At 50.0% G+C, this 20,331-nt stretch overlaps 7 protein-coding genes across 7 annotated transcripts; 1 reads left to right on the forward strand and 6 right to left on the reverse strand.

Moving 5' to 3' along the window:
* Nucleotides 1–1,012: 1,012 nt before the first annotated feature.
* N7532_002557 (zinc-dependent alcohol dehydrogenase family protein) lies at nucleotides 1,013–2,244 on the forward strand (the record flags this gene model as incomplete). The annotated part of the gene is made up of 6 exons (XM_056615051.1): nucleotides 1,013–1,168; nucleotides 1,222–1,302; nucleotides 1,331–1,609; nucleotides 1,682–1,705; nucleotides 1,734–2,123; nucleotides 2,203–2,244. 6 exons carry the CDS (start codon nucleotides 1,013–1,015, stop codon nucleotides 2,242–2,244), a joined length of 972 nt encoding a protein of 323 aa, XP_056478023.1.
* Nucleotides 2,245–2,991: 747 nt separating this feature from the next.
* On the reverse strand, nucleotides 2,992–4,029 carry N7532_002558 (nitronate monooxygenase; the record flags this gene model as incomplete). Its single annotated transcript, XM_056615052.1, has 1 exon — nucleotides 2,992–4,029. One exon carries the CDS (start codon nucleotides 4,027–4,029, stop codon nucleotides 2,992–2,994), a length of 1,038 nt encoding a protein of 345 aa, XP_056478024.1.
* A 1,456-nt stretch (nucleotides 4,030–5,485) lies between these two features.
* Nucleotides 5,486–9,635, reverse strand: N7532_002559 (uncharacterized protein; the record flags this gene model as incomplete). The annotated part of the gene is made up of 2 exons (XM_056615053.1): nucleotides 5,486–6,420; nucleotides 6,473–9,635. 2 exons carry the CDS (start codon nucleotides 9,633–9,635, stop codon nucleotides 5,486–5,488), a joined length of 4,098 nt encoding a protein of 1,365 aa, XP_056478025.1.
* A 2,078-nt stretch (nucleotides 9,636–11,713) lies between these two features.
* N7532_002560 (Mpv17/PMP22 family protein) lies at nucleotides 11,714–12,508 on the reverse strand (the record flags this gene model as incomplete). Its single annotated transcript, XM_056615054.1, has 3 exons — nucleotides 11,714–11,863; nucleotides 12,037–12,357; nucleotides 12,410–12,508. The coding sequence occupies 3 exons, from the start codon at nucleotides 12,506–12,508 to the stop codon at nucleotides 11,714–11,716; spliced, it is 570 nt and encodes a 189-aa protein (XP_056478026.1).
* A 1,150-nt stretch (nucleotides 12,509–13,658) lies between these two features.
* N7532_002561 (putative iron-sulfur cluster-binding protein) lies at nucleotides 13,659–15,112 on the reverse strand (the record flags this gene model as incomplete). Its single annotated transcript, XM_056615055.1, has 4 exons — nucleotides 13,659–13,735; nucleotides 13,786–14,277; nucleotides 14,330–14,804; nucleotides 14,858–15,112. 4 exons carry the CDS (start codon nucleotides 15,110–15,112, stop codon nucleotides 13,659–13,661), a joined length of 1,299 nt encoding a protein of 432 aa, XP_056478027.1.
* Nucleotides 15,113–15,558: 446 nt separating this feature from the next.
* Nucleotides 15,559–16,770, reverse strand: N7532_002562 (RHO alpha subunit C-terminal catalytic domain-containing protein; the record flags this gene model as incomplete). The annotated part of the gene is made up of 5 exons (XM_056615056.1): nucleotides 15,559–15,701; nucleotides 15,758–16,173; nucleotides 16,234–16,415; nucleotides 16,480–16,632; nucleotides 16,684–16,770. 5 exons carry the CDS (start codon nucleotides 16,768–16,770, stop codon nucleotides 15,559–15,561), a joined length of 981 nt encoding a protein of 326 aa, XP_056478028.1.
* Nucleotides 16,771–19,065: 2,295 nt separating this feature from the next.
* Nucleotides 19,066–20,246, reverse strand: N7532_002563 (NmrA/HSCARG family protein; the record flags this gene model as incomplete). Its single annotated transcript, XM_056615057.1, has 4 exons — nucleotides 19,066–19,328; nucleotides 19,388–19,720; nucleotides 19,783–19,936; nucleotides 19,986–20,246. 4 exons carry the CDS (start codon nucleotides 20,244–20,246, stop codon nucleotides 19,066–19,068), a joined length of 1,011 nt encoding a protein of 336 aa, XP_056478029.1.
* Between the last annotated feature and the right edge of the window lie 85 nt (nucleotides 20,247–20,331).

Genomic DNA, 20,331 nt, shown 5'->3' on the forward strand with positions numbered 1-20,331 from the left:
CCTAAACCAATTCAGGTCATTCGCACGATTGGTGCCGAGGAATGCGCTGTGGGTGGGCTGCCAAGGCACGGATAGAGTACCAGCAGTTAACTGAGTCCCGCTCAGCCACTGCAAAAATGGCGGCGATTTGGTCATCCAACGCCTGCATCTTTCCAGTGACGCTGGCACACATAATCTGATGAAGCAACCAAATCAGGTTAGCGCGGCGAAATCGCAAAATTTTGCCTGATCATTGGCTGCGATTGGTGGGTACCAATATGTGGGGACGACTGAGACACTAGTCTCGAGCAATAAAGTAGGTTCTCCGCGCGAGCGTCCGCTTGATTATCAACCTCTTTTCTTACCGTACCGTTTGCGAGAAACCCCTGGGATGCCCCTCAGAAACAAAAAGTAGACAGCAGAAGTGGTCTTACTCCGTTGGCGTCCAGTGAGCTGATTAAGCAAGATGATGCACCACGATACGCCTTCCTGCTCCTTTGACTCCGTACACGTCATTGAGCTTACTCTACCAAGCTCCGCGCTGAGAAATTTGGGCACTGGGCTGAAACTAAGTCCCGGAAAGCTTTATACATGCGCCATTTTGTTTAGCAGCTTCGCAAAACGTTCAGAATTCGTAACTCAGCCGGTTCTAGCGGCGCAGGGTCATATACGTAGATTTGCCATCAAGTGGTCAGATTATTCAATACCAATAACGTATCATATGTGCAAAATATGGAAGATTTATAATCACAAGATTGATTCTAAGTTTCGGCGATTGCTCAATCCCGAATGGTTCGGCCTTTGTTCCTCCAGCATCCTGGAGAGGAGTCATGTCGATTTCTAACGCCGAATGTGGGGCGATAGTTACATTCTCCACCGGAAGCACAATCTCACCATCGGCCGAATTACTCTTGCTCTGGCCCATTTGGCTGGGTTAGAAAGTATCAGTTCGGTGGACGATCCCGACAACTTCTCTGTCAGAACCTCAGCTAAGTCCTCGCCAGCTATAACATAGCCCAAGGAGACGTATAAAATGACGACCATGAAGCAATGGACAGTGAAGACTCCAGATGCGGCCTTTTCTGGTCTCAAGCTCGGGGATGTCCCCATTCTCAATGTTGAAGGAAGCGAAGTCCTTGTGCGATTCCACGCTTCGTCTCTGAACTACCGCGACTTGGCAATTGCAAAGGTAAAACTTCATAGGCCCCTACGAGCCGAAACTTTATTCATTGATTTCTATAGGGCACATTCCCGTTCGCTCACAAATATCCTATCGTCCCGAACTCGGATGGCGCTGGAGAGGTGGCGGAAGTTGGTCCTAAGGTGACCGATTTTCAAAAAGGGGATAAAGTTATTACCATTTTCAATCAGGCCCATCAATTTGGCGATATTGACCAAAGCAGCCTCAAGCGGGGTTGGTGGTGTAATTGACGGTGCCCTGCACCAGTTTGGCGTCTACCCCGAAACTGGTTTGGTAAAGGCACCAGACAACCTGGACTATATTGAAGCCAGTACTCTTCCCTGCGCCGCATTTACCAGCTGGAATGCCCTCTATGGACTTAAGCCTATCAAATTTGGCCAAGTTGTCCTAGTCCAGGGTACGGGTGGTGTCAGTATTTTTGGTTTGCAGGTAGGGGATCGGAACACATGTTGTACTGGTGGAGTTATAATCAAGGAATCTGACATCTCATGATATCCATAGTTTGCCAAAGCCGCTGGTGCTACGGTGATCGCCACTACCTCATCGTGAAAAGGAAAGGCTCTTGAAAGAGCTCGGCGCCGATCTCACCGTCAACTACAGATCTTCTCCCCAGTGGGGATCTGCTGTTCGCGACTTAACTCCTGGCAAGGACGGTGTCGATTATATTATTGATGTTGGTGGTCAAGATACCTTGGAGCAAAGTCTCAAGTGTATCAAGATGAACTGTATCATCAACATTATCGGATTCCTGGGCACAAGCGATCGTCCTCAGCCCACACTCCTAGAGGCCCTTAGCCATATTTGCACAGTGCGAGGTGTTTATGGGGGTAGCCGGGCCATGTCGAAGGACATGATTCGTGCTATTGAATCCACTGGATTGAAGCCCATTGTCGATGAGAAGGCGTTTGAGCTTGAAAATGCTAAGGAGGCATTCCAGTACATGGTACGTATACGGACCTATCATTCTGCTTAAAATTTCATCAAATTTTTGGTTCCCTGTACTGATGTCTGTGTCTGTTTAGGCGGCTCAGAAACATGTTGGTAAGGTTGTGGTCAAGCTGTAATGTTAACAGAAACATTTTTGGTGGTGTTATAAGGCGAGGGGACAGGTTCGAGAGATGTGGGAGGCTGATGAAGTGGGAAAGAGCAGTGATTTGGAATGGAGCGGTGACTCGAAATAGATAGAGTGGTCGACTATGCACCCAGGTGGTAGCGAAGTTGCCAAGTCCCCTTGGAGCTCCATGTCCGTGAACTTTGTTTCGTAGGTCGAGGATGAATCAATGCCGCCTAGTATATGGAACGCATCACGATCTAGAGAGTATCGGCCTTCTTGCCCTCGAATATCGGATATGGTAACAGTTCGGATATCATCTCTGCGGTTTCGTCGTGGTTGCCCTTCTAGTGGCGCTTCGACGTAATTGAAGGGGAAGATTCATCAACGGGTGCCTGGTAAAAGGCCAAGGACGCTTACAATTATTGCAGGCAGCTGGCATGTTGGCTCTTCTACTCAGTCAGCTTAGTTGATGATTTAGTTTGGAATGCTTCAGAGAATCCTGTTGTTATGAAATATATAGGTGACGCCTCTGGAGAGCGAGGTCTAATAATTTTCAATGGTTTCCTCTCCACTACTGATAGACTTGGCATTTGAATTAGTAATGTGCCTCTTGAGAACAACGAAGCCCGAACTATTTAGTAAGCTAGTCCCATCAACTTTACTTTCCTCTAGTTAGTTAATAGCGATGTTGGAGCTGTAGTAAGCAACAGAAATTGTCTCTTTTCTTGACTAGTCAGTTTAGTACAATGTAAGACAATTAGTTGATGCGTGTACGCGCTTTAGTATCGTCGCGAATCGAACGAACAATATCACCAGCATTTTCCAACACATTCACCATCCCCACACCTGTGCCAGCCCATAAACTACCCGTATCTTGAACGTCCAGATCCCCCGCTTCAGGGCCATTCATAGCGGCAGACAACCACGCTCGAACTGTTTTTATATCTTTTCCATTTGTATACATTTCATAGAATCTGTTTCTCAGACATCGGCCGTCGTACGTTGTAGGCCAGAAATTGGGTCCCCAAATCTCATCGAATACCCTGGATCGCGCTGTACTTTGGCCACCATCTGAAGCGCTGAATATAGCATCGCGGTAAATTTGAGGTATGTGCGCTTCGACTGCACCGAGGAAACGTGTGCCCATCACTAGTCCTGAAGCGCCTAGAGTCAGCGCTGCGGCGGCTGCTCTTCCATCCATGATTCCACCTGCGGCGATCAAGGGGGTAGTAAGCCACTGTTTTTGAATTGCATCGGCAGTTTCTGGTACAAGGGAAATGATACTAGCTCCGGCTTGATGCCCATGCCCCCCGGCGTCACTTCCCTGTAGGACTAGTGCCTCGGGACGACAGGCTTGAGCTGCATCTAGTGCGGCGTGCACGCTGCCGAGCTGCACCCAAATGCTGGTCTTCGGCGAGGCTCTTCGAATGCTTTCAGCCCAAGTTTTCATTTCCATTGTTCCGGCAAAGGACAGCCAGGCGACGGCGGGCTTGTACGTTGCAAATAGACGCATCCATGATTCGAGGGGCGATCCAAATACAATGACTCCGAGTCCGAGCGGCAGTTGATCTGGGTCAGGAAGTGTAGCCATGATATCCTGTAGGTCATTCCTGGCGCGGTCTAGCTCTTTGGATAAAACGCACATATCGTCCAGATGGCCGATTTGGCCCAGGCCGCCAGCACGAGTAACAGCTGTCGCCAATTGACTTGTGGCTACGCCGCTCATGGGGGCATTCACGATGAGAGGATATTGGATCCATGGGAGGCGATTCTCCCATGAGGAAAAGGTAGCCATATTGGTTGTTGGAGGTTTGTTGATCTACGAAAGCTTAAGGAAGCTCAAGGTGCGGGTCCTGTTTTTAAAGTTGGCTTATCATCAAACGCCGAGTGGCGAGTGAATATCTGGCTCGGCGATTGATTTAATGTTGACGATTACTCAAAAGGTACTGTGAACAGAAGGATAAGCTGCTTATGGCCCTTGAGATCTATGAACTGTGTTTTGATGCCTCTCGCGACGATTTAGCTTTGATGGAACACCAAAGACTGGTCTCCTTTGATCACACTTCTCAGACGATGGAATCTTACAAGCATTTTGGGGCATGTTGCAAGTTGATTCAAAGAAGCCAGAATTTGCCAGAGGCCGTCGCTTCTTTCAAAGGAACTGCGTGAGTGTTTTTGAAAGGTGCGAACGATTCTATGTACTGCCTCTGTTGTGACGGTTACAGTAGATGGAGGCCATTATCGTACCATTTCCTAGGTGTTCCTGCCAGGCGACCTGGGGCGTGCCAGTGAATACACCTGACTTAGAGCTAGCACGTGGCTTCTTATCGAGTGGTTGGCTGTCGGTGGTTCATGAGTGAGCTGATGCCCCTCAACTAAATGCGCTGTTGCAGGGTTCGTCACGATCGGCCTATTATCACTTTATGAGCCGTAAGCTGAGAAGCTCCTAGTCCATATGCTTAAGGGTCTCTCATGAGTATTGAGACCATGCTGCTGCAAGCAATCAAATCAATGGGGAAGTCTAATTAGAATCAAATGCTGAAAGCTATAGATATGAAAAAGGAGGACCAAAATATCACCGGAGGTAGATACTGGGTGTTTTTGGGGTGGAGTGCGTGGTCGTGGCCGGCCTGGTTCGTGCGTGAAGGGCTGGTGCCGGAGCCGCCATTTTCGGCGTCAAAGGGAGCCAGTTTCGGCCGTCCCGGCACAAATGGTTTTTGTTTAGGCAGAATACTGTTAATATTTTGATAGATGTTCGATTTATCTTAAGGACTAAAAAACTGTGGTACGTAAATCGTCCTGGTACATACTTTGGACAATGTTCAGAAATTTGTGGATATTTATTTAGACTGCCCATTTCGACCTTGAGCGTCAGCTAGCCCATTCCTTTGGTACTTTTAAGAGTCTTCATCTCTACTCTATTCACCTCACAAATCCCCTGCCGCTGACAGTCACTCGGTCCTGTAATTTCACAAGTGTTAAGAAAATTTGGTCGCAAATGATGCGGCAAAGTTGAAGTAGGGATTGTTCCAAAAGCCAAATATATTCCAAAATATTTATTTATGGGATCCATGAGATCAATTGAGAATAATAGGATATAAAGCGTGTATAGCAGTCTGAACATACAGAACAGCCGCTGTGCGATGCAGAGCAAAGAAAACTCGATCCACACGGGGAAAAGCACAAAATATTCTTCAGATCATGTCACTTGCAGTCCGTGCAGAGTTTATGCGGTATTTTTGCAGACAAGTTTAAGCAGCAAATCGCCACCCAGAATCCGTCGAACGCTGTCGCTTCATGACGGAATGCAACAAGCTCTCCTTGCGAGATGAGAAAGGCTTCTTTTTCTTTTTTTCTTGCTTCAGTAATGACTCTGCAGCCTCGACATCAATTCCTTCGCCGGTATCGGTGATTTTGAGAGCCCACTTCACGTCTTCTTCGTTGAAGCCGAGTTCGTTGACCATACGGTTGATGGCGCGGTCAACGGGGTCTTGGACCTGGGGTGGGAGGGAGTATACTGTTGGGGGGTTCGCGGGGGCGGGCATAAGAGCTGGGTGTTGTACAGGGGGGCTGCGGGCGGGAACGATGGGGATGGAGGTATCGGAGAAGTGAGGAGGCATGGTGAAGTGTTGCGGAGGAGAGAATTGAGGTGGTGGGGTGAAGGCTGGTGTGCGGGGGACGTAGTCGCTTCCATTTGTGGATGTTGAGGCTCGGTCGAGCATCATAGAAGGGAGGGCTGGGACGGGAGGTACGTTGCAGTCGGCGCCGTCAAGGTTGTGGACGATGGTGCTGAATTCGGACATTGGTCGTTCTTGAGAGAAACCGCTGCCAGTGCCAAGGTCGCGGATGGTGGGTTCTTTGGCGTTCCTGGCGCGCCGGACTCGGAGCTCGAGGACGTATTCTTGGTGGCGCTTTTCGCGCTGCTGTTGGCGGAGTTGCTCTTCGGTCAGAGCGTCGACCTGGCTGTCAGACTGAGAAATGGCACGTTCTTGATCTTCGTAGACGCGAGAGACCGCTTCCTTCAAGAAGGATGAGCGGCTAGTCTGGGTCTCGGTCAGTTCCCACTTGGTGAGCCCGGATGCCTTGGCATTCTTAAAGAACGTAGCGGTGGCTTCAGCGGGAGCAAGGGAGCTGAGGCCCAACACAGCAGAAAGACCGATGGTGAGGACGTAAGAGGTCCATTCCTCTGCGCGTATGTCAGGATTTGCTTTCTGTAGACGATTGAAACAAAAACTTACCGAGCACTTGCTCTTCCCGGACATGATCTTCCCTCGGAACATCCATGCCTTCATAGATTCCGACCTTCCGTGCCTCGATACACTTGCCGTGAAGAGGCTGCAACAGCACGCCCATACACGTCCAGATCTCGGTCATATCGTACAACTGTTTCGGCGACAATCCGCGACCATTACCACGGCCGAATCCCTCAGGTGGTTCAAAGAGAACGTTGTTCATACCAAAGGGCTCAGTCATACATGACGCAGCTCCGGTGTAGCCTCGGGCCTTGACACCACCCTTGAGCCAGTCCACCTGACCCTCGAGATCATTCTCGCGGCCTTTGTTGCTGCCAAAGATGCGGCAGAAGGTCCAGATTCGCCAGAAAGCATCATCCACCTCCTCAGCGCGCTGAACATCCATCCCAGACAGGCCACGAACCGTGTCGCGGCGCAGGAACGGCGAACAGCGCACCAGAATCATGGACTTCAGCTTGGCTAGGGTGAAAATATCCGATGCATATCGATCCAGATACAATGACGGGCTATATTCGGGCACCTGCGCGTCGGGCTCCAGCAGCTGCGCCTCGGTCGCCCACGGGGGAGACATCTCGCGCAGCTCCCATGCCGGCGGCGACATTTTGAACAGTGCATTTTTAATCATTGGCAACTCATGCTTCTTGAAGACATTATAGAAGCTCTTGTTGACCAACACGAAATTGAACAGGTCGTCCAGTGAGTCGATTCGTTCCATGATCGCTCGGACCAAACTTTGCGGCAGGTCTGCTGGAAAGGGAATCATCACATCCGCTTGCTGGTTCGCATCGAACCCCGAGATTGTCGCTGTGGGCGACGGCGGAGTGGCCGCGAGCTCGTAGATTTGTTCGGGCGGCAGCCGGACGCTGCTAGCCTGTGCCGTCGACACAAACGCGTGTGTCTGCCTCATCTTTTCGGATCCCAACATACGACTGGGGCGGACCAGAATCTTCTCCTTAGACGAGACGCTCTGGCGCTCCTGCTGGGCATTGGGAGATTGGGGACGTTCGTCTGCGGTCGGTTGCGTGGGGCTGCCCGTCGGCCGGGCGACCCCTGGCTCTATTCCGTGGAGGGTGTCGAGGAGACGAGTCACCGCCAGATCGGTCTGGAGACGGGGGAGTTGCAGGCGCAGGCTGTCGCGCTTTGGGGGCGCGTCGTCGGACGTGTCATCAGGAATGTGGAGAGGGTCGAGAGGATTCGGAGGGTCGAGACGATCGGCGTGGAGTAATTCCCGGCTTGGCGCGATGGCGGGTGCAGCCGTCGGTTGCGGCCGCCGCTTGAACGATTTCATCAGCGTCAACGTCTTCCTCAGCCGATCATTCTCTTTTCCGCTCTTGCTCTCGGCACCCTCTGGACTTGCACTCTCCCCCGGAGTTGTTCCTGGAGTGTTTTTGCTGACATTGGCATCAGGGGTGTCGTCGGCACTTTGACTTTTCTTGTGCCCCAGGCCACTCTTACTAGAGGAACTATAAGTATGACCTCTCGTTGAAGAACCCTCTGGAATCGAGGCCAAATTGACTGGTCGGCGATCCTTCTGCACCTCCGATGATCGCTTCACTTTGTTCTTCTCCTTCTCCTTCTTAGACTTGCTCGACTTCAACGACTTATTCGTCTTCAGCGACTCCGTCAACGGCGGGTGTGTCATCGAGTGTGGTTTCGTGGATGGAGGCTGTGGTGCTGGGCGCGTGGCCACGAGGTCACCATTGTGGCGGCTGACCTGCAGTGGACCATCTAGGATCAGCAGCGTGCGCTGTTTCGATCCGTGCCGTTGCAGATCAGCCAGAACATCCTCCAGTTCTTCCGCTGCCTGTGCCAACGAGGGAAGCTGCCGGATATGCGGCTCGCCTTTCTCAATGTGTTCGGTCCATTCGGAGCGATTGCCTTTGCGTCGTCGCTGACTGTGTCCGCCACAGGCCTGGCAGGCGTGGCTTGATTGAGATTGCAGGGATGTGGCTGATCGTTGAATTGGTGGAGTATGCATTGGTGATGTCGAATAGACTGATGTGGGCGGATTGGGACTTTGTAATGGAGGGGTGTGGCGACGGACGGCTAGAGGGCTGGGCACAATGATATCGGACTCGGAGACGGGTTCGAGAGGAAGAGGCTTGTTCTTCAGGTCGTTCATGCTGGTCACCGACTTCTTGGAGGTGACCGAGCTGCATCCCGACGAGCTACTACTGCTAGGAGAAGGTGCTTGCTGTCTAGAAAGAACAGACGGAGCTCGCGATGAACATACGGAAGCCGCATCGTCAAATACACCCGCCGCAACGGGCGAGAGGATGGAGTATGCATCTGCCGACATGTAGGGATAATCGAGTTGATCCTTGCCCGGGAACTCCATTCCAACACTCGACTGCGAACTTCGGTCACTGTAGCAGGAAGATGCAGAATCAAAGATCCCATCTGACCCCGACGAAGAACTGGCCTCGGGTCCGAGTGGGGAAAAAGCCTTGTTCTCTTTATACATAGGGCTCCTGCACAGACTCTGCACTCGCTCCTGTAGTTCGTCCTCAAAGCCCGGCGACGTTCTTTGTAGCTTCGTCTTCGCTTTCTCGCCGCCTTCGGGGGAGATCAGGTCGATTTGGTCAGGAAAGAGTTCCGGGAAGAATCGGCGGATGGCGTTTCCTGGACGGATGGGTGGTCGGTCATCAGATATCGGCGAGACCTCCGAGTTGTCCGAGTCGTTCAGCGAGTCCGAGTCCAACTGGATGATCGTGCGAAGGGAGCCCCGCGAGGAGACCGACCGAGTGTCCGCGGATGTCGCTTTGGGTACAGATGAGGCACTTTCCTTGCCCTTATCTTCCTTCTCATGCTCTTTTCCCTTTTCTTCGGGTGGATGGTTCTCCATCGCCGTGTGTCTCTTCCGAATATCCTCCTCAGAAGTCTTGAAGGTTGACAAGGTCTCCCATTTATCAGACGTTTCAGACACCTCCACCTCCAACTTCAACGGTACCTCGACCGGGCCTTTGTCTTCACTCGGTCCAGAAACACTCCCACGCCCAGCGTCGGGAGCCGGTCCCTCGATCTTCAAATCCTGCGACTGAAAAAACGAAGTGTGCAATTTCAGAGGAGGCGGTCGATGAGGCTCCTTTTTCCTGTAGCTAGGAGACCGACGAGGTCGAATATAAGGGAATGATAGCGCAACCACCATGGTCGAAGTTGGCCGGGGATGCGAGGGTTAGTCCAGTCGCATTGTCCACACGCTCAATCTATTCACCAATTAGCATCATCGCCATATCGATTCTCGCGCCTCTGGAAGTGCAGAAACGGCCGGCAGAGGAAGTCTCTAAAGAACTGACATATGGAAGTAGACTAGGTATCCCGGTCTGGCGTGTCGGGGAGGTCGAATGACAGCCGCGCGCTTTGTAGGTTACCTCGTGACGATTGTATAGATTGGCTTGGCGTCGAAAATGGCGGCGCAAACACAAAGACAATACTGTCCTTCACGGACAACAAAGGAGTTACAATAAGAAAAATTCCAATGGAGCAGGGCACCTTCTTTTTGATGACTGCACCTGTCCACCCTCCATGCCCACTGCCAGCTTTGGCCCCCGGAATAAGCAGTTCAACTCGAGTGGGTCGGTCGGGCCAAAGAAAAGCCCCAAACGCCTCGTGATGATCCTGCCCGAATTCGAAAAGCAATTCGTTTCTTTCCTTTTTCGCGCTACAGAACAATTCTAAATGCTGCTGGAGTTCCTCGTTTTCTCGTGTGGTTGAACGCTCTATTTCTGAATACGAGTTTATCTCGTACTCGACTTTCTGCAGAGGTTTGATCGACGCGGAGACGGGATCAACACGAACGACCGACTTAAAATAAACACACGCTAACTCTTCCAAGAAAGAATGGGGCCAAGCTGCATGCCATGCATCCCCACTAGCCCATGACGCTACTTGTCGCCCTGGGGTCTCTTCATGGCCCTCCGTCGTGCTAGTCAACTTCTAGTGGTACACCAGCTGGTATACACAACCCTTCCACAACGCAGTCGGAATGCGAGATTATGATCCAGACTCGATCGCTTACTTCTGGAAATTCTGGACTTCTGCGTTTAAGACTTTCTAGCATACAGTCGGGATCGCAGTAAATCCTTTCACCCCCGCGCTCCTCGCCCGACGCCAAGCACAAATTCGCCACGACCAAGCACATACATCATTCATCTTCACGAGTCCCTCCAGAATAGGAAATACCCCTCGCTCTCTGCTTTACCACATCACAGCGAACCACTCAAATACATACATACCTCATCCCTCTGCTGTCATCGGTGGAACCGTGAACGCATCTGACTCAGATGTCAAAAGGGCGATCATTCGCTGGGATTATCATGCATTCTTACGCATGGAAGCATGGAATCGTTTCAAGAACCAAGTTTGGTCCCTCACCTTCCGACCGCACCCCGAGCTCCCAACACTCCCAAACCAAATCCCAACCTACCTAGCGACCCAATGGATAAACAGAAATAGCTTGACGACCAGCTGAACCAAGACGTAAAACCCTCGTAGTCCTAGCCCGATTGCACTAACCTGGTGCATAACTAACCTCGAAATCCGTTGGGTACTGCACGGCTGCCCAGGGGCCAATGAAGACCAGGGGCCAATGAAGAACAGGCTCCACATGGCTTGACAGGGGTCGCGCCCTCTAATTCATTTGGGAAGGTACCATCGCCAATAGTAGCCATCAGTCTCTGCATCCATGTTACCGGTTGTAGCTAGTTTCGCGACTTGTGCGAGGTTCATTCTCGTGGTGTTGCATTTCAAATCTCATCCCCCAACGCACATTTGTTTAGCCCCCACCGGCCCCTAGGCGGGGGCCATTTTTTGTACAAAACACGTTTAGCTGCGTGGAAAGTTTGATACGATAACTACAGAAAGAGGGCGAGAACCTCTTATTCGAACAGGCGAGGGAACTCATGGCCTGGATGTCCTGGTATTCTAATGGCGTGATGGCCCCTGGCTCCGACTTATGGACTGTACTTTCCTCTCCTTGCATACATTCGCAGGCTGGGCTTTCTGCGAGACAGAAGAGAATATATTGCGGTCCATTGATTATTTTTTACTTCTGTTCCGACTGTGACATTACCATGTGTCTTGTTCGTGTTCCTTTAATGGCGAACTTTTGGCCCATCGAGATGTACCCACTTCGCCCAGCGACCCTTGAACCTGTACAATGCCGAAAGTTCTGGACTAGATCCCGTGCAGGGAATCTCTCCCGAGGCCACGCAGCACTGTGGCACCCTACCCGGAGACCAGACTGAGATAAATCCCCCAAATAACACCAAATAAACTACCAACAAGCAATCGCTGGCTGGGGGGTACAACGGTGAAGTTGAGAATCGAGACAAACGGCCACAACTTGAAGCCGGCGATCATGATCGGCCAGAAGTCCTACAACACCAATTATTAGCATAACTATCTTCACCAACTGAATCTTCACGTTCTCCGGTCCCTGCATTTCGGTACAAGAAAAGCAACACAAAAAAGGACCCAGTTTAACCCAAGCAACTGGCCTCTACTAGTCCGGGGGCCAAAACCAACAAATTGGCATCGATATAACTCACCTGCAAAATTTGCGATTGGATATCTTGCATATCTAGACCTCGAAGCATCCCCATGACAGTTATGAAAAGCACGGTATTCCATGCGCCACCAACAACTTGGTCAATGATGATCTTGGCGATTGTGTTGCGGACTTTGAATGAAGCTTCACCATCTTTCTCTGCGGGCTTGGCGCATGTCTTATCTCTTGGTTTCGCTTTTGCTTCTGATTTGCCGGGGAACCAGGCTTCTAGATTCTCCAACCAGAGGTAGCCTAGTGGTGAGACTATCAGAGCGCAGGTTGTGAACTGGGTTACTGCGCCCGGGTCTAGTATGAAGGGAGTCTAGTTTGTTAGTATTGACGAGATTCGGCGAAGTGCAATATGTTCCACTCACCTCATTTCGATAGGCTTTGATACACTGCGCCAGCACGTTCGAGCCAGCGTTGATGACTGCCGTCTGCAACGTGGCCTTGGCGATGGGCGGGATGGACATCGCGGTTGACGTGGGATCGCGATCGAGACAAGTGCTACTTTCTTTTAGTAAGCACCACTGAGCCAGTCAGCAGTTACGTGAGTGAAGGGGAACTCAGGATTTTGCAGGTTTCTCGGCGGATAAGTGTGAAGCCTCGTGGGGTTGTTTGAAGTGAAACTTGTGGCAGATGTTGGACCCTGCAAGGGGTGGGTGGGTCTACCCCCACGTTTTGTGGCTGGAGCTCTTTTCCGTGCCTCACAACATTTATAGAGGAACCCTTTTTATACTACCATTATATAGTGTTTAAGCAGCAAGGATAGGGAAATGTAAGCATCGCAGCTCTTTATGGTCTTAATAGCCACTCGCGAGCCTTTCCATCTCCCACCTCAATAAATCCTCGCGAAGCGCTGAGATCACTTGATTCTCGTAACCTAGCACTGACTCCGCCTTAGAAGAGCAGTTCCCTACAAACGTGAACGCCCTGTCCGTTTACTCTAAATCTTTCAAATAAACTGCAAAATTCCCCGTCCACATAAGCGGTTCGCAATGATCTCCGTCACTTTTCGTCAAGCAAATCTCTAGAATTTGAAGTAACCGGCCCCACGTAATTTTACCAAAATTACTGGACCCTCGCAAGCTTTAAAATTTACGTGGGGCCGGTTATATATTTCTTTGTGGTTTCCCACTCACCTAGCTTTGAATAGTAGAAAGCGTGCCTGACTATACTCTTCATTGTGTTAGGGTGATCATTGTCTAAAATTGGCTTATAATACTCTAAGTCTTCTAGTGTAAGACCCTTAGCTTAATCTAACTAATCCTACACAAAGGTTGAAACGGTTAATGGGAGGCCGAAAAGGGCGGCTTTTGACGCCGTTTTTGGCCGCTCGCTCACCGAAGGCGGTCTTGGTGTCACGCGTACTAAAGCCCACGACCAACCTGATTTTTTCCAGAATGTCAAATCTATATGAGTAAGCCAATCTCGAAGTTTGATCTTGTTCCTCGGAGTCAAAGGGGCCTTGAAATGAATAGAGATTTGATGGAAAGCCAATCTATAAAGCTACAATTGCAGTTGAGTTAGAATAATGACACAAATCGCAGTTTCATATTTCAATATGAAGTTTAATCTCTGACTAACATTACTTCCTCCCGGAGAGCCCATTCTAATGGAAATCTACCAGTCCAATCCTCCCGACACCGCGCCAGTTCTATTGCCAGATCTGGGCTCAGAACAATCCAGCTCCTTGCAAACTAGATATTGTGAGTACTTGCCACCTCGCACAGACTCTGAAAACACTCACGCTGCTCAGCCTGCTGGAAAAGAGAGCTGCCCCTGGGCTGATGCATCGCAGGCAAAATCTGGCCACCACAAGTCTTCTCCAGTTTCCTATGTTCCTGAAGGCAGTCCAGAATTCGATGAATGTTGGTCGAGCCCCCGGTAGATTCTTCGCTAACTGATTGGAACTCGAGCTCGATGTCCTTGACCAATTCTTGCATTGGTCTCTCAACGGCTCGAGCCAGCGCACTCTTGTCGGTGGTCGCTTTGGGCGCACAGTCAAACAAATCGTATCGGACGTTGGTCGTTCTCTCGGAAGCGGGAAAGAAGGAGACCGTAAGCCATAGGCCTGCATTTTCGAATGAATACAGGAAGGTTCCCGGGAACAAAGAGCAGTCAGCTTGTTTGTTTGTCTGCATGGCGATTGCGACCAGCTTGCTCGCCAATGATGACGTGGCTGACTTCGAAACTCGCTGCTCTAGCTTTTCAACTAGCTTTGTGCAGTGGCGATCATTCACTGCTTGTATCAGCAATCAGACTTTTCTGACAATTGAGATATGTGGCCGTACTTCCGAGTTTCCAGTTGAAGTTGGCAGTTAGTGTCTGACCAGTGACCCATTCTGACGATCCCAGTCCTGCCTTTAGAGAGAACGAGTCAAGAGCTGACCGAGTAGAATTGACAAATGCGGCTGGCTCCCCTGCATTCAGGTTCACAAATACGTGTCCTTGCTCCGTGGTCCGCGTATGGATCTCAAAGAGACTGTTTTCCGACTTGTTGAAACCGGGGACATCATCGAACGAAGGGGCCTTGACCAGTTTTCCGGTTGTGTCATAGCTCCAACCGTGATACCGGCAGCCGAGGACAGTCGAAGCTCCGGTCTCTTTTCGGGTGATTGTATACGCGCGATGGCGACACACGTTGTGGAATGCGCGGATCTTCTTGTCCTTGCCACAGATCAGAAAAACCGGGAAGCCCGCGATATCGAATGACTGATACGCGCCCGGCTTGGTGAGCTGGCTGCTGTGGGCGATATAAAGCCAGGTCTGCGCAGCATGGTTAGTAAGTCGCGGTGTTGCTACCGAATCTCTCATCGCACTTTACTAAACAACGCCCGCCGCTCCAGCTCAAACGCGTCGCGACCGGACCACCAGCCTTCCGGAGCTTCGGGCTCCTTGATCACTCTCAAGCCAGAGCTAGCCTTGCAATTTTGCTGCGATGGATCGGAGAATTTATATGTCTTCTTCTGCGGCGACAGGTGCGGCCATGCCTTATGTGCCAAAAAAGCGAGGGTCAGGGCCGCCACGAAGATCGAGCCGGGCGAAGACAAAGAAAATGCATTGGAGGAGTCCATTATGAAAAAGAGCAATCTTGGCCTTGAGTGCAAATCAACGACTCGCGATTGCACGCGACGCCCTCCCTTTTATTATTGTTTTGGCAGGTTGCTATACTTCGCGGGCTGAGGCCGCTCGTCCCCACAAAATAAACTTCGGCCCCGCCTCACCAGCCGATTTCCCGATTCGGTTGGAATTTCCCTTGTACGCCGACCAGCTCACTCGTCATCTATCACTCGTCGAGCTGTCGCACGGAAGATGCCTGACTTGATCATTTATTCGTGTCCACGATCGTCACACGCTCGTTGAAATAGCTGTTGGTTTGATCCTATGATATTCTTGGAGCTCGAATTACACAAAGTACGGGATACTTGCACTGACGGTCAAAGCCCAATTTCATTCTCAACTAGACCCTCCACTAGGAGGGGAATTAACGCTATTGCCAGGTAACGGCTGATTCTTCTACCTAAATCGCGATTTTTGCACTACACGCTGCCATCTGAACCATCGAGCGGGTAACTCGCTCCTCCAGGCCCGCTCCGTCGCCCTGTTTTTTGCGATCGGCTTCGTGCTGCTCGCACACCATCTGGAACACACGTTGCTGATAGTCTGGGGCTGGTCAGAAAATACGGTGGAATACGGATCTGGCGCATGATAAAACTCACAAGAAACGCCGTTTTCTTTGTCTGGGTTCAGAATGCCCTCGTGGTAAACGCCCTTCGCCAAGTTGTCCTGGGCCTTCTCGCAGAGCTCAAAGTCCTCCATCGCAACTTGGCGCACAAACTTGAAGTATTCTTCAAATTTGTCGCCCTCGGCCAGATGGTAGTAGTCGAATTCCATGCGAGTGACATGCGGATCGGCGGTCGGACACACACGGAAAGACGACATGCCGCCGCCATACACGTTCAGCGTGCAGTTAGGGAAGAAATACAGGAACAGGCCGTCATCGGGCTTGTTGGGGTCCGCAATGTGCTGCGAGAAGTTGTGCTTGTTGCGGACTGTGTAGAAGGTCGGCGGGTAATAGATGGAAAATGACGGGTGAGTGTACTGGCAGTGCAGACACTCCTGATAACCGTCCACCCTGAAAGTGATCAGAAATTTTGGAGCTTTTTCAGTGGTCAATGTCTATCTCATGACTTACATGGTCTTCCAGTTGAACCGTCCCTCATACTTGATGCTGCGACGGTACGGAAGACGGGTAAAGTCGACCTTGGCAAGCAACTCCTCCAGTTCAGGGAAGAATTCATGGAAGCTTGGCGCATTGTCTGTGATGGTCGAGAATAAAAGACCAGTTGGAGTCACATGCTTTTGCACCTCTTTTCCCTATATGTGGTTTCGTCCATGTCAGAAACTACCAGGGCTATCCATTTGCAACAATCGCACATACCGTCTTTGCGTGAAAGACCTTGAGCTCTTCGGCAGTTGGGTTTAGACCCTGGCCAGAAGTTCGAACAGCATAAATTGGCTGTTGCGCAACTTCATATTCGACCTGCTCGCCGACAATCTGAAACCTGGTCACTGGTCCAAGCAGATACCAAGACTATTCAATTCATTAGCCTTGTGCGACAAATTCCTCACAGGGCAAACATACTTTATCAAAAACTGCTCGACGCTCCATCTTGTAGAGCGACTCGTTGCAGTACCAGGATGCTGGCAAAGTACGGGTGAGCTCAGTCATGATGATGAATTGATAGAACTTCTCGGAATATTGAAGCAATATTTTGAAACCGGGCGATTGTCGGTCATTCCATGCGACAGCGATAAGACAGATCTTTATATCTCGGAACTTCTATTTTCACAAATATTCGAATCCTGTGAAACATCGTCATTGGCAGCAGTTCTGTCGGGCTGAACCTTGATGTGTTGGTGGGTTGCGGCTTATCGTTTCCGAAAGGGGTTATCGAATCCCCCACTGGGTGGAGTGGCTGGACGTCAACCTACATGTTTCAAAGTGGATCGATAGACCTGCTAGGAAGTTGCGGAAGAACAATCAGCAGAAGTTATCTGAACAGGGCAGGTCCAACGAGATACGAATCTGAAAGGATCCCAGACGTAAGACCTTCCAACGCTGGTCTTCGCCATCCCGGGTGTCGAATTTCCGCCTACGCTCTTCATTGGCCAGTCCAGAATCTATCAACCCATGAAAGCTGCGTGAAGATAACCATCGTGGACGGCATTCCACCCTAGCAGAAATCTCGCTCTGCAGAGACCTTCGCTTCATCTGATTTTTGAATTGCCAGAACGATGCTCTTCAATCTACGTCACTATGAGACGTGCTTCGCAGGGACATTCGCTGTGCATATCGAGACTCCAGATCGCTCCTTTGGGCTTCGGTATTAATGGTGCGCTATCATTGTGGCTCATCTCTCTCGGCTCTCACCTTCCTTCTTGCGCATTCATCGAAGTATACGCAATAATGTCAAAGTTCCTGTAAGAACACCTTGATAATCATCTGGTACATGAACAAAGATCAGAAGATGTCGCAAACGAGATGAATTTGCCGACCTGATGATCATCTGCGATGGAACCGAGTTCAAAGTACAAGTTTGTACTATGCTCGCGATCTGACCTCTTTCGAGCTCCCTGCACGAGGTATTTCAAGGCCAGTTTTACTGCTGTCCATCATTTTTTGACTGACTGCTAATCGAAGATACAGGAGGCAGCTGAATCAACATACAGAATGATGGGATGAATTAGCCCTGGTGGTAGTCAAAATGCTAGACTATCTGTACACGGACAACTATTCGGAAGAGCTCCGGAGTGAGGATTTAATGCAAACCCAAATGAAAGAATTAAAGCTCTCAATATCGGTTCCGCAGCTACTGCTCAGATGTATTCTCTGGGTGATAAGTCCATGATCCGAGATATCTGCAATACGGCCGCGGGAAGTTACCAAACAAGGGTGCAAAAGTTCGACCCTTGTGAAGATCTTGACTCGTTATCCGAGATCTACCACCATTGAAATCAAGGTCCCGGCTTGAAAATATCAACAATTTGGTCTTCCGAACGAAGTTCTGGTCTGATTGGAAAAACATGGACCTCCGGCATCAGTACGATGTATTGGCCACTCAGACGCCAGAGCTTGTAAGGGAGAACTCGACTCTTTCCTGGAGTACCCGTTGGTTGGAGACTGTTTGAAATGCCCCATTCCAACGCCGATGTTGATTTTAAACAGAAAATGCGAACATTGTGGTCGCGGTAAAAGGAATTAGTCCAACTTGGTTAGAAACACATGACATCCATTTACTCTCTCCAGACTAGTCCCCGGTTGCTAGATAGCTGGTCCCATAGTCCACAAGCCACATTTATTCTTATTTCGGTCTTATTCGTCGGTCTAAGCCATCCGTATAGGAAAAATCAGTATTCATCAAATCTGGCTAGTATTGGCCTTATCGCCTACTATATCGGCTATTCAAGGTACTGACGCCCTGTTCCCGATTGTTCGAGGTCCATGGCAAAACCATATAACGCAGGCTGGGAATACCCCAGGCTAGGGTAACTTACGGTAATTGGGTCCTTTAAAGAACTTATTTTCGATGTAGACAGACACTGTTCCTACTGCTAATTCGACTCTCGATGTTATGTACTGACGCAGTTGGTCGCACCGATTGTTCAAGGCACACCATATTCGTGTGAACAACGGGGACTAAAAATATTCGGATGAAAATTTTCAGACGAAAAATCTTAATTAAGATTAAGAAAAAGTTTTGGATCCAAAACTTTTATTAAAAACATACAACAGCAGGGATTCGCATGTGGTCACCCACCATACTACTAACCTGCCGGCGTGTGGCTTAAGTACGGCTGAGCGGACGGGAAGCCCTGTTTTCCACACCCTATGGTCGTATGTGCCAGAATTCAGATAAAAGGGGCTCATATAGACAGCGAACTAGAACGTGAAAATAACCAGGACCATGCGTCGGGATTCTGATGAATAGTGAGTGCATCGATGTACATCGCAGTGAACCCCTTCTCAGGCCCGAGATGTGCCAAGTTTCTTGGCAAACCACGAACTCAATGATGCCAAACTTACAGTTGATGCATCTTTTCCTTGAGCAGCAGCAGCGAGCCTTTTCAATTCCAGAGGTACATCGGTGCAAGAGTCCTCAACAAAGTAACGGCCGTTAGTGGCTTCACCATAAGCAAATAGCAGCCTGCCATCTTCCATTTCAGGAATGCTTTCGCCAAGGCTTTGCCAAGATGGCAATGGGACATAGCGTGCTTTCTTTCCAGTACCTAGACGAGAAGGAAACAGTCAGAGAGATCCCTGGGTGGTTCTGAAAATATCCACATACTTTCGGAGAAGGTTTGGACGAATTGAGGCAGAGATTGAATATCGCTCACAGCCTGAATTGTCTTGCCATTCCAGTGTTTCGGGTCAAGCAGAATTCCATGGACGAGGTCACTAAAGTCGTCCACGATCGCGATAAAGGGCGCACCGCTGTCATTTCCCCACTTCGGCAAGTGAAGACTCAAGTAGCCCTCGGCATCGGGGAAATAGGGAAATCCTTGGTGAAGCTTGGCCATCTTTTCAGACAGAAACAGCTCAAAATACCACCCTGCATGGATGAAGGCGATCGTTTCAAATTGACCCATTTCTTGAGCATATTCCGCAATAGAGGCTTTCACTGAATGACACATGATCTTGTCAACTTGGCTAGTGTACTCTAGCAATAATAGTATCACTCACTGTCCATTGTCTTGATCTTCATCCTTCCCCCGGTTGCTTCTCCAGCCGGCCTCATGGAACTGAGAACAAGGTTCTTCACTCCACCGGCAACCATACCGTCAACAACGATCTTTCCGAGATCAAACTCCGTAGGTCCACCGGGCTGGCTGAAGATCTGTGATGCTATTAGCACAAGGAATGAGGATGATAGATTAGCGACTTACCGGATCATCGGAATTTGTATTCACGAACGCTCCCCAGGAACCAGAGAAGGCCCTCTGCATGTCATCCTTGTTCCACCCATTTCCTTTAACAACTTCCACACCGAGTTTGTGCAGCACTTGGCACTTCTCAGATTCGGGATTTCGGGTGTTCGCCCGGACCTGGAAGTTGGAGACTTGGTCTCTTAAGAGTGAACAAGTGACAGAGTTGCCTTGAAGTCCAGTCGCTCCGAAGACAGTGACCACCCGTTTTTTAATTGCCATTTTGTCTGTGTACGAGATAAAAAATGCGTAGCAAGTGTATGGGCACAGATCGAGGTGAAGAGAGGCTGGACTTGGGACAAGTAGG

The sequence above is a fragment of the Penicillium argentinense genome, assembly GCF_028826775.1.
Source record: "Penicillium argentinense strain IBT 30761 chromosome Unknown utg000003l_segment0_segment0, whole genome shotgun sequence".
Classification (NCBI taxonomy): domain Eukaryota; kingdom Fungi; phylum Ascomycota; class Eurotiomycetes; order Eurotiales; family Aspergillaceae; genus Penicillium; species Penicillium argentinense.